The following is a 12,867-nucleotide window of genomic DNA, read 5'->3' as shown; positions in this document are numbered from 1 at the left end:
TGATGAGCTTCATTACGTCATGCTAAAGAGCGAAAGGGGAGTTCCAATATGAGAAAACTTGTTTTACAGTCTGGTTTCCCTTACACTGTGTAATATGTACAAGCCTTGATTCCCTCCCTCAGAGAGTCTCAACACTTCTATCTTCCACACAAGACACAACTGTCTATCAGGTTGCTCAATCATTTTGGGAAAAAAAAATCATATAACTTGAACGTTCCTTGCAAAAATAAAATTTTTCACCCCTATGAAACTATGACATGTAGATTGATTAATATAATATTTATACTTTGATTTACAGTTACATTTGACATTAAAAGTAATTTACATGTATATGTATCCTTGAAGGCAATCAACTCACCATATACGCGCTCACAAGTGTGTGTGTGTGTACTGTATATAGACACGCACTTGCGCGCACACGCGCACACACACACACACACACACACACACACACACACACACACACACACACACACACACACACACACACACACATGTATATGAACTAGTAACTTCGTGTACTGTACACATCCAGTACACTCTTGACCACATATAAAGAAGCACAAGTCTTAAACATATGAACTAGATTCAGGAATGTATAAAGTTTTCCACTTCGTAATGCTTGATAAAATACTGTGCTTTGCGTCCAGTGTTTTCTCAGACAGTCTTATATAACTAGTAACGCTGTAAGATCTTTGGTATAGAGGAGTGACTAAGGTGTGTGTTTACACCTGGGGATCCTAACAATTGCATCAGGGTATATACACTGATATATACACTGATATATATATACTGAGAGATAACTTTAACCTCAATATTTTGTATTAAAGTATTGATGACAGGTGGAGCACAGACAATAGGCAGTCTTAATGACTCGATCAGCCGATAGACTTGAAACCTAATAGATCAATTAACAGGCAGTTAGTGCAGAGTATACAGCATATTAGATTTGAGCCTGCTAGCTAAGTGAGTTGTACTATGTTTTGTTCTTGACGTGTATAGTACATGTCTCCAAGATGAGATGTTTGTTTCACTCGACCTGTACTGCTATCATCAACACCACACCATAGAGAAAAAAAAAATTCTTCGCTCAGTATTTAGCGCATGTGTGTGTGTGTGTGTGTGTGTGTGTGTGTGTGTGTTCTTTACTGTTTACATGTTCTGCAGTGTAAGAAAACCGGCCTCAGTTTACTTTACTATCTTTCATAATCCTTAACCCAGGAAGAAGATATTTGCTCCCAGCAGACAGCCTTGATGTGAACTTCCACGTCCCACGTACACCCATGCACTCTCTTTTCAGTGTACTCAGTTGTATTAACATGTACTCTTTCCAGTGTACCGTCGTACACTCTTCTTTACTTTATCTTTTTCCCATGTACTGTCTTTCCAATGTACGCCCTTGTACTTTCACATGTACTCCTTCTCACATATACTCCCTTGAAATTTCCCATGTACTTCCTTGTACTATTTTCCATGTGCTGTGTCTTTCCCATGTACTCCCTTTTACCTTGTCTTACACATGTACTCCCTTGAACTCTGTCTTTCCCATGTACTCTTGTCTGCCGTGTACTCTGTCTTTCCCATGTACTGTGTTTCCCATGTGCTCCCTTGTACCCTATCTTTCCCATGTACTCCCTTGTACACTCTTTCCCATGTACTCTGCTATTCACATGTACTCCCATTACATGGGGGGAGCTGGACTAGGACATTAGTTTATAAATATTCCTGTTAATTGTGAATAACTGATAAGGAATCTCAACATAACAAAGCTCTTTTGTAGGAATCTGCATAAAAATGTCATGACATGTATCTGTATTTGTGGGTATAAAGACACCATAAAAATGTATTTTATGTGGTTAAGGGTTTTTAACACCACATAATGTGTATGTGTATGTTCGTCGGGTATTAAAACACTTTTCGCCAGAGTGGGAAGTGGGAGAAGTAAAAATTAAATTGATATATGTACTGTATACACCTTAGCTATCTGCCAAAAGTCAATTATACTGTATGTGTTCATGTCCAGAAAAGATATATTCAGAGAGTCGAGGTTCGGCTGCATTAAAATGGAAATTTACATTTAAGAAGATTACGAAGATTGGTAAACATTAGAATTACTGAAGACTGACATAAACATTACCTGATGCTATTACTGGTCACCTTCACTACCTACACCCCAGGTACACGACCCACTTGATTCATAATTTACTACTGTCACCTTAGATCAATATTTTAAGACTTTTAAATTATATATATATATATATATATATATATATATATATATATATATATATATATATACATAAATATATATATATATATATATATATATATATATATATATATATATATATATATATATATATATATATATATATATATATATATATATATATATATATATATATATATATATATATATATATATATATATATATATATATATATATATATATATATATGTCGTGCCGAATAGGCAGAACTTGCGATCTTGGCTTATATAGCAACGCTCATCTTGCCATATAGGACAAGCGAAATTTTGTGTATTCAATAATATCGCCAAAATCATTCTGAACCTAAAGAAAAAAACATATTTCACTGTGTTTGTTTAGTATTAAATTGTAAACAAATCTAAAATATATTTAGTTGGGTTAGGCTAAAATAAATTGTTCTTGTTATAATAAGGTTAGGTAAGTTTTCTAAGTTCCTTTTGGTGCTAAATTATTTTTTTTTACATTAACATTAATGAAAAATATATATCTTTAAACGTATGAGAGAAAATTTTAGAAAGGACTTAATTTTAAATGAGTTCTTGCTAATTGACCAGTTTTACTTATTCGGCACGACATATATATATATATATATATATATATATATATATATATATATATATATATATATATATATACACGCACACACACACACACACACACACACACTTTAACAATAAAATCTTTGTAGCCATACATGTAGCACATTACGTGCTTCTGAAGAGGCTGGCAAGCTGTCTTCAATGCTATTAACTTGAAATTTCCACAAAAATAGTGAGACAGGTAGCAAGCATTCTTAGCATTCAGTTTTTTACAGCATGCGTCACTGAAAATATACCACACTCTATTTCACAATATTCACTCTGGATAAAATTGCACACGACTCAGATTTATCACAGATTGTTGGCGACAGACTGCTGCTCACTTAAATGGGTTCCAGTGCCGTTGGAAGTTGCAGTGGAAGCCTTGCTGACACATGGTGAGGGTGAGCGACTGATGGATGGGTAAGCGTCCAAGGGGGTCAGTCCCTCCGACTGACTCGTACCTTTCTGGATGCTGTGGATCTTGTTAAGTGTGGCGTGGATTCGAAAGTGGAGGCGGGATTCTAAAGAGTAACTCTTGTAGTTGTTTCTGAAAGAAAACGTAGTGATAAGGGGTAACTCTTGTAGTTGTTTCTGAAAGAAAACGTAGTGATAAGGGGTAACTCTTGTAGTTGTTTCTGAAAGAAAAACATTAAAATAGCATGTTTACCATTTGTAGTTGATGAGAAATGTTTCAAAATCTTTCAGAAATAAGATAACTGTCAATCATCGAACAAAGATTTGTATATATATATATATATATATATATATATATATATATATAAAAGTGCATGCGAACTGAGTGTTGAAAAGGGGAAGAGAAATGAAGGAAGGAAGTAGAGGCAACAACAAAAAAAACACTCAGAAACAAAGGAAAGAATCTGAAAGACGAGGAGGAAAGCGAAGAAGGGAACCATGAACCGGCATGAACAATGAACCAACATGAACCATGAACCAGCATGAACCAAACATCAGCATGAACCATATACTAGCATGAACCAAGCACCAGCATGAACCATGAACCAGTATAAACCATGAACCTAGCACCAACATGAACCATGAGCCAGAATGAACCAAACACCAGCATGAACCAAACACCAGCATGAACCAAACAGCATGAACCAAACACCAGCATGAACCAAGCACCAGCACGTGCCATGAACCAAACACCAGCACGAATCAAACACAAGCATGAGCCAAGCACCAGCATGAATCAAGCACCAGCATGAGCCATGAACCAGTACGAACCATGAACCAAGCACCAGGATGAACCATGAACCAGCATGAGCCAAACACCAGCACAAACCAAACACTAGCATGAACCATGAACCAACGTGAAACATAAACCAGCATGAACCATGAACCAATCACCAGCATGAACCAGGGGCCAGCATGAACCAAATACCAACATGAACCAATCACCAGCATGAACCATGAACCAAACACCAACATAAACCAGCACCAGCATGAACCATGAATCAAGCACCAACATGAACCATAAACCAGCATGAAGCAAACACCAGCATGAACCAAGCACCAACATGAGCCATGAACCAGCATGAACCAAACACCATCATGAACCAAGCACCAACATGAGCCATGAGCCAGCATGAACCAAGCACCAACATGAGCCATGAGCCAGCATGAACCAAGCGAGACAGAGATACAGGCAGCATAGGTATCTCAGTTATCCACCATAGAGAAGGGCGCATCTCGCTACCTCGTCTAGTTCAGATGGTCGGTGTTAAGGGGCACGTATGTACCCCTGTCTTCTAATGACATGCTGATTTTTCCACTATAATCTACCTTGTCCATAATTACTATTGCATCTGCTTTGTCTGTTTCGTAAGGTGACGTCTGGGATCTTTCCATAATTCATGGTATAACTTAACGAATCTTTGTGGACAAGTGTGTTGTAGAGGTCTGAGTTTTGCCCAGACCTCTCCAACACAACTGTCCTCAAAGATCTGTTAAGTAAGGAAGTAAGTAAGTAAGTAAGTAAGTTTATTCAGGTAAACACAAATACAGTTACATAGAATTATCATACATAGCAGCATATGTGTAGGGAACCTAGGATAACCCAAAAAAGTCAGACAGATCGTAGACTTCACCTTACGAAAGAGACAAAGCAAATGCGATGGTAATTATGGAGAAGGTTGATTACAGTGGAAAAGTGAGCATGTTATTAGAAGACAGGGGTACTTACGTGCCTCTTAAGGAGAACTGTCTCACTTGAGTTGAAGCAGAGTCTCCTGGAATATATCTTTACGTATCATTCAACAACTCAAAGCTAAATATGAGTCGTAAGATGTTCCTCTTCGCCTCGTTTCGCTCAGTCGAGGGATGAAGCTAGTGACAGCTAAGTTGAACCCTAGTGTCAGACTAGGATACCCACAGCATACGGGGCAGGGCGTGATGACCAGGGAAGTCATACCCTGCCCATGGTAAGTATGTATCATTGAATCAGTCACTACTGGTGAGTCGCTATCTATCGCTGAGTCAAAGTTGGTGAGTCAATATCAATGTCACTGTCAGTTTATATCACTGAACCAGTCACTGTTGGTGAGCCTGCATCACTGAATCACTGTTGGTGAGTTAGTATCACTAAATCAGTCACTGTTGGTAAGCCAGTATCACTGAATTTAGTCACTGTTGGTGAATCTATATCACTGAACCAGTCACTGTTGGTAATTCCTTGGATCACGAACTCTTCACGGGATCTTCACTGCTCTGCTGAAGTCTCTCAACTCAAGCTGACAGATCTCATGACATGACTGAAGAAACCCATCCTGTGTGATGGAATTTGACAGGGAAACCTATCCTATGTGCTGGAATATGACAGAGAACCCATCTTGTGATGGAATATGACAGAGAAACCCATCTTGTGATGGAATATGACAGAGAAACCCATTTTGTGTGATGAAATATGACAGGGAAACCCATCTTGTGATGGAATACGACAAGTAAATCCATCCCGTGTGATGGAATATATACATTCTGTGTAACTAAGAGGAACCCTGGTTTGGGATCGAGCCGCGGGGGCGTTGACCCCTGGGAACGTGCTATAACTTAAATTGCCAGGCATACCATCTAAAGGGGACAAAAAGATACAAAACATCCAGGCCATGGGAAAACCTGGGTAGCCACAGCCACTCAAGAGGGAGAGGTTTTTTAGTGCCAGGAAGGAAAAAAAACTGGCAGGAAATGGCAGAAATCGTACACCAAATCCAGTCATTCCTGGAGTGGAACCACAGTCGATGGCCTCCACTCCAAACCAACAGATACAGATACTAATGCCGGAAAAAAAATCCCCCCCCAGTACCAACAATACCACCAGTCCGATAACATTCTTCTTTGCAAATATACAGGGTCTAAAGCCAGCAACAAACAACAAAATACCTTTCATCCGTGGACTGCTTGCAGAGGCAAAGGCAATGTTCGCGGCTTTCACTGAGACCCACATAAAGGATCACTTGGACAATGAAATATGGATCCCAGGTTACAACCTATACAGATGTGACAGAGTGAACAGGCAAAAGGGGGGGGTTGGCCTGTACATTGCAGAGTCACTTGTTTGCACAGAACTGCTTAATGCCTCAAATGACGTAGTGGAAGTTTTAGCAGTAAAGGTCGAGAACCAAAACCTAGTCATTGTGGTAGTCTACAAGCCTCCGGATGCAACATCCCAGCAATTCCAGGAACAGCTGTTAAAAATTGACCACTGTCTGGAAAATCTTCCAGCTCCCGCACCCAACATCTTGCTCCTGGGGGATTTCAACTTAAGGCACCTAAAATGGAGGAATATAGCAAATAATATTGTTGCAGAAATAACACCAGGAGGCAGCTCTGATGAAAACTCACACTCACACGAGCTTTTAAATCTCTGCACAAAATTCAATTTAAACCAGCAAATAATAGAGCCTACTAGACTGGAGAATACACTAGACCTCATATTCACTAACAATGATGATCTGATAAGAAATGTCACCATATCAAAAACAATATACTCAGATCACAACATAATTGAGGTTCAGACATGTATGCGAGGAGCCCCAGACCGACAAAATGAGACTAGTCACGAGGGAGCATTCACCAAATTCAACTTCAATAACAAAAACATAAAGTGGGACCAAGTAAACCAAGTCCTAACCGATATAAGCTGGGAAGATATACTAAGCAACACAGACCCAAACTTATGCCTAGAACAGATTAACTCGGTGGCACTCGATGTATGCACAAGGCTTATTCCTCTAAGAAAAAGGAGGAGTAGATGTAAAATAGAAAGAGACAGGTGCTCCCTTTACAGGCGACGGAAAAGAATAACAGAGCGGCTAAAAGAGGTCAATATATCTGAAATGCGCAGGGAGACACTGGTCAGAGAAATAGCAAGCGTCGAACTTAAGCTAAAAGAATCCTTTAGGAGTCAGGAATCGCGGGAAGAACTAAAAGCTATAAATGAAATCGAAAGAAACCCAAAGTATTTCTTCTCCTATGCCAAATCAAAATCGAGAACAACGCCCATTATTGGGCCCCTACTTAAACAAGATGGGTCCTACACAGATGACAGCAAGGAAATGAGTGAGCTACTCAAGTCCCAATATGACTCAGTTTTTAGCAAGCCGCTAACCAGACTGAGAGTCGAAGATCAAAATGAATTTTTTATGAGAGAGCCACAAAATTTGATTAACACAAGCCTATCCGATGTTATCCTGACGCCAAATGACTTCGAACAGGCGATAAATGACATGCCCATGCACTCTGCCCCAGGGCCAGACTCATGGAACTCTGTGTTCATCAAGAACTGCAAGAAGCCCATATCACGAGCCTTTTCCATCCTATGGAGAGGGAGCATGGACACGGGGGTCGTCCCTCAGTTACTAAAAACAATAGACATAGCCCCACTCCACAAAGGGGCAGTAAAGCAACAGCAAAGAACTACAGACCAATAGCACTAACATCCCATATCATAAAAATCTTTGAAAGGGTCCTAAGAAGCAAGATCACCACCCATCTAGAAACCCATCAGTTACACAACCCAGGGCAACATGGGTTTAGAACAGGTCGCTCCTGTCTGTCTCAACTACTGGATCACTACGACAAGGTCCTAAATGCACTAGAAGACAAAAAGAATGCAGATGTAATATATACAGACTTTGCAAAAGCCTTCGACAAGTGTGACCATGGCGTAATAGCGCACAAAATGCGCGCTAAAGGAATAACAGGAAAAGTCGGTCGATGGATCTATAATTTCCTCACTAACAGAACACAGAGAGTAGTCGTCAACAGAGTAAAGTCCGAGGCAGCTACGGTGAAAAGCTCTGTTCCACAAGGCACAGTACTAGCTCCCATCTTGTTCCTTATCCTCATATCCGACATAGACAAGGATGTCAGCCACAGCACCGTGTCTTCCTTTGCAGATGACACCCGAATCTGCATGACAGTGTCTTCCATTGCAGACACTGCAAGGCTCCAGGCGGACATCAACCAAATCTTTCAGTGGGCTGCAGAAAACAATATGAAGTTCAACGATGAGAAATTTCAATTACTCAGATATGGTAAACATGAGGAAATTAAATCTTCATCAGAGTACAAAACAAATTCTGGCCACAAAATAGAGCGAAACACCAACGTCAAAGACCTGGGAGTGATTATGTCGGAGGATCTCACCTTCAAGGACCATAACATTGTATCAATCGCATCTGCTAGAAAAATGACAGGATGGATAATGAGAACCTTCAAAACTAGGGAGGCCAAGCCCATGATGACACTCTTCAGGTCACTTGTTCTATCTAGGCTGGAATATTGCTGCACTCTAACAGCACCTTTCAAGGCAGGTGAAATTGCCGACCTAGAAAATGTACAGAGAACTTTCACGGCGCGCATAACGGAGATAAAACACCTCAATTACTGGGAGCGCTTGAGGTTTCTAAACCTGTATTCCCTGGAACGCAGGAGGGAGAGATACATGATTATATACACCTGGAAAATCCTAGAGGGACTAGTACCGAACTTGCACACGAAAATCACTCACTACGAAAGCAAAAGACTTGGCAGACGATGCACCATCCCCCCAATGAAAAGCAGGGGTGTCACTAGCACGTTAAGAGACCATACAATAAGTGTCAGGGGCCCGAGACTGTTCAACTGCCTCCCAGCACACATAAGGGGGATTACCAACAGACCCCTGGCAGTCTTCAAGCTGGCACTGGACAAGCACCTAAAGTCAGTTCCTGATCAGCCGGGCTGTGGCTCGTACGTTGGTTTGCGTGCAGCCAGCAGCAACAGCCTGGTTGATCAGGCGCTGATCCACCAGGAGGCCTGGTCACAGACCGGGCCGCGGGGGCATTGACCCCCGAAACTCTCTCCAGGTAAACTCCAGGTAGATATCCTCCAGATATCACATAGCATACTGTTGATGTATGCAATTTTATTTAACAGAATAGGCTGAGCATATACACAGAATGTTCCTAATAAGTGACTATTAAAGAAGGATACATACTTCATATGTTCCAGGATAATACCAGGATACATACTTGGCATGTTCGAGGATAATGCGGGACTGCTCCAGGTCATTGGCTCGAAGCAAGATGAGACCCAGCTCAAGAAGAGCATTGGGAACGAGGTAGGTATCTTCTTTGATCTTCTTCTCATTATTGACGATGAATTTGAAACATTCTTCAGCTTGTAGCGGGGAATTCATGTAGGCCAGGCAGGAACCCTTCACCAGGTGGGCTAGCAGGTAGTCATCCCAGAAGTACTCACTCCTGTTGTCAACTGTGGAGAGCATAAGTAAGACGATGTGTTTTAGTCACTGGTGTATGAATATCGTTATGTTTTATGTAAATGTTCTCTCTAGTTAGTTTACATTTAACTTGCAGTCAACCAAAGATCAACAAAACGATGTTGAATGTAATATAATTTCCAATACTTAGGTTTGTAAACACTGTTAGAACTTTTTATATAACATACTAGCATACACGATTTATATATTACTCTAAAGATTGAAATGTAATTGTTCTTTTCATGTATTTTCATTTTACACGAATTATATTAAACATATGTATATATAATTTTGTATTAATTAAGTTATGGTGAAATTGAATGGAAATTATTTCGTCAATAAAGACACTTAAGTGTTGCACATGGGTCTTTACCTAGGTGTTGCACATGGGTCTTTACCTAGGTGTTGCACATGGGTCTTTACCTAGGTGTTGAACATGGGTCTTTACCTAGGTGTTGTACATGGGTCTTTACCTAGGTGTTGAACATGGGTCTTTACCTAGGTGTTGCACATGGGTCTTTACCTAGGTGTTGCACATGGGTCTTTACCTAGGTGTTGTACATGGGTCTTTACCTAGGTGCTGCACATGGGTCTTTACCTAGGTGTTGCACATGGGTCTTTACCTAGGTGTTGCACATGGGTCTTTACCTAGGTGTTGTACATGGGTCTTTACCTAGGTGTTGCACATGGGTCTTTACCTAGTTGTTGAACATGGGTCTTTACCTAGGTGCTGCACATGGATCTTTACCTAGGTGCTGCACATGGGTCTTTACCTAGGTGCTGCACATGGGTCTTTACCTAGGTGCTGCACATGGATCTTTACCTAGGTGCTGCACATGGATCTTTACCTAGGTGCTGCACATGGGTCTTTACCTAGGTGCTGCACATGGGTCTTTACCTAGGTGCTGCACATGGATCTTTACCTAGGTGCTGCACATGGGTCTTTACCTAGGTGCTGCACATGGGTCTTTACCTAGGTGCTGCACATGGGTCTTTACCTAGGTGCTGCACATGGGTCTTTACCTAGGTGCTGCACATGGGTCTTTACCTAGGTGCTGCACATGGGTCTTTACCTAGGTGCTGCACATGGGTCTTTACCTAGGTGCTGCACATGGATCTTTACCTAGGTGCTGCAAATGGATCTTAACCTAGGTGTTGAACATGGGTCTTTACCTAGGTGTTGTACATGGGTCTTTACCTAGGTGTTGTACATGGGTCTTTACCTAGGTGTTGCACATGGGTCTTTACCTAAGTGCTATACATGGGGCTTTACCTAGGTGTAGTACATGGGTCTTTACCTAGGTGTTGAACATGGGTCTTTACCTAGGTGCTGCACATGGGTCTTTACCTAGGTGCTGCACATGGGTCTTTACCTAGGTGCTGCACATGGGTCTTTACCTAGGTGTTGCACATGGGTCTTTACCTAGGTGTTGTACATGGATCTTTACCTAGGTGTTGTACATGGGTCTTTACCTAGGTGCTGCACATGGATCTTTACCTAGGTGCTGCACATGAGTCTTTACCTAGGTGCTACACAGGGGTCTTTACCTAGGTGCTGCACATGGGTCTTTACCTAGGTGCTGCACATGGGTCTTTACCTAGGTGCTGCACATGGATCTTTACCTAGGTGCTGCACATGTGTCTTTACCTAGGTGCTGCACATGGGTCTTTACCTAGGTGCTGCACATGGATCTTTACCTAGGTGCTGCACATGGATCTTTACCTAGGTGCTGCACATGGGACTTTACCTAGGTGCTGTACATGGGTCTTTACCTAGGTGCTGCACATGGATCTTTACCTAGGTGCTGCACATGGATCTTTACCTAGGTGCTGCACATGGATCTTTACCTAGGTGCTGCACATGGATCTTTACCTAGGTGCTGCACATGGATCTTTACCTAGGTGCTGCACATGGATCTTTATCTAGGTGCTGCACATGGATCTTTACCTAGGTGCTGCACATGGATCTTTACCTAGGTGCTGCACATGGATCTTTATCTAGGTGCTGCACATGGATCTTTACCTAGGTGCTGCACATGGATCTTTACCTAGGTGCTGCACATGGATCTTTACCTAGGTGCTGCACATGGGTCTTTACCTAGGTGCTGCACATGGGTCTTTACCTAGGTGCTGCACATGGATCTTTACCTAGGTGCTGCACATGGATCTTAACCTAGGTGTTGAACATGGGTCTTTACCTAGGTGCTGCACATGGGTCTTTACCTAGGTGCTGCACATGGGTCTTTACCTAGGTGCTGCACAGGGGTCTTTACCTAGGTGCTGCACATGGGACTTTACCTAGGTGCTGCACATGGGTCTTTACCTAGGTGCTGCACATGGATCTTTACCTAGGTGCTGCACATGGATCTTTACCTAGGTGCTGCACATGGATCTTTACCTAGGTGCTGCACATGGATCTTTACCTAGGTGCTGCACATGGATCTTTTACCTAGGTGCTGCACATGGATCTTTACCTAGGTGCTGCACATGGATCACATGCTGCACATCTTTACCTAGGTGCTGCACATGGGTCTTTACCTAGGTGCTGCACATGGGTCTTTACCTAGGTGTTGCACATGGGGCTTTACCTAGGTGTTGCACATGGGTCTTTACCTAGGTGTTGAACATGGGTCTTTACCTAGGTGTTGAACATGGGTCTTTACCTAGGTGTTGAACATGGGTCTTTACCTAGGTGCTGCACATGGGCCTTTACCTAGGTGTTGAACATGGGTCTTTACCTAGGTGTTGAACATGGGTCTTTACCTAGGTGTTGCACATGGGTCTTTACCTAGGTGTTGCACATGGGTCTTTACCTAGGTGTTGAACATGGGTCTTTACCTAGGTGTTGAACATGGGTCTTTACCTAAGTGCTATACATGGGGCTTTACCTAGGTGTTGAACATGGGTCTTTACCTAGGTGCTGCACATGGGACTTTACCTAGGTGCTGCACATGGGTCTTTACCTAGGTGCTGCACATGGGACTTTACCTAGGTGCTGCACATGGGACTTTACCTAGGTGCTGCACATGGATCTTTACCTAGGTGCTGCACATGGGTCTTTACCTAGGTGCTGCACATGGGTCTTTACCTAGGTGCTGCACATGGGACTTTACCTAGGTGCTGCACATGGGTCTTTACCTAGGTGCTGCACATGGGACTTTACCTAGGTGCTGCACATGGGACTTTACCTAGGTGCTGCACATGGGACTTTACCTAGGTGCTGCACATGGGACTTTAC

The 12,867-nt window shown here is 42.0% G+C and overlaps 1 protein-coding gene across 4 annotated transcripts in view; it reads right to left on the bottom strand.

Annotated features, from left to right (window-relative positions):
• Window positions 1–2,886: 2,886 nt before the first annotated feature.
• The window catches only part of LOC128693539 (tetratricopeptide repeat protein 39B-like), a 273,976-nt gene continuing 263,995 nt past the window's right edge, over window positions 2,887–12,867 (bottom strand). For all 4 annotated transcript variants that reach the window (XM_070079906.1, XM_070079910.1, XM_070079925.1 and 1 more), the window contains 2 exons: window positions 9,382–9,622; window positions 2,887–3,398 (listed from right to left, as the gene is read on the bottom strand). In XM_070079906.1, the coding sequence (XP_069936007.1) occupies window positions 3,161–3,398; window positions 9,382–9,622 (479 nt within the window). In that variant the 3' untranslated portion in view covers window positions 2,887–3,160. The remainder of the gene's footprint in view (window positions 3,399–9,381; window positions 9,623–12,867) is intronic.

This window comes from Cherax quadricarinatus, chromosome 6 (genome assembly GCF_038502225.1).
Source record: "Cherax quadricarinatus isolate ZL_2023a chromosome 6, ASM3850222v1, whole genome shotgun sequence".
NCBI classification, from domain to species: Eukaryota; Metazoa; Arthropoda; class Malacostraca; order Decapoda; family Parastacidae; genus Cherax; species Cherax quadricarinatus.
Note: the sequence above shows the minus strand (reverse complement) of the source record. Positions and strands in the feature narration are given on the sequence as shown.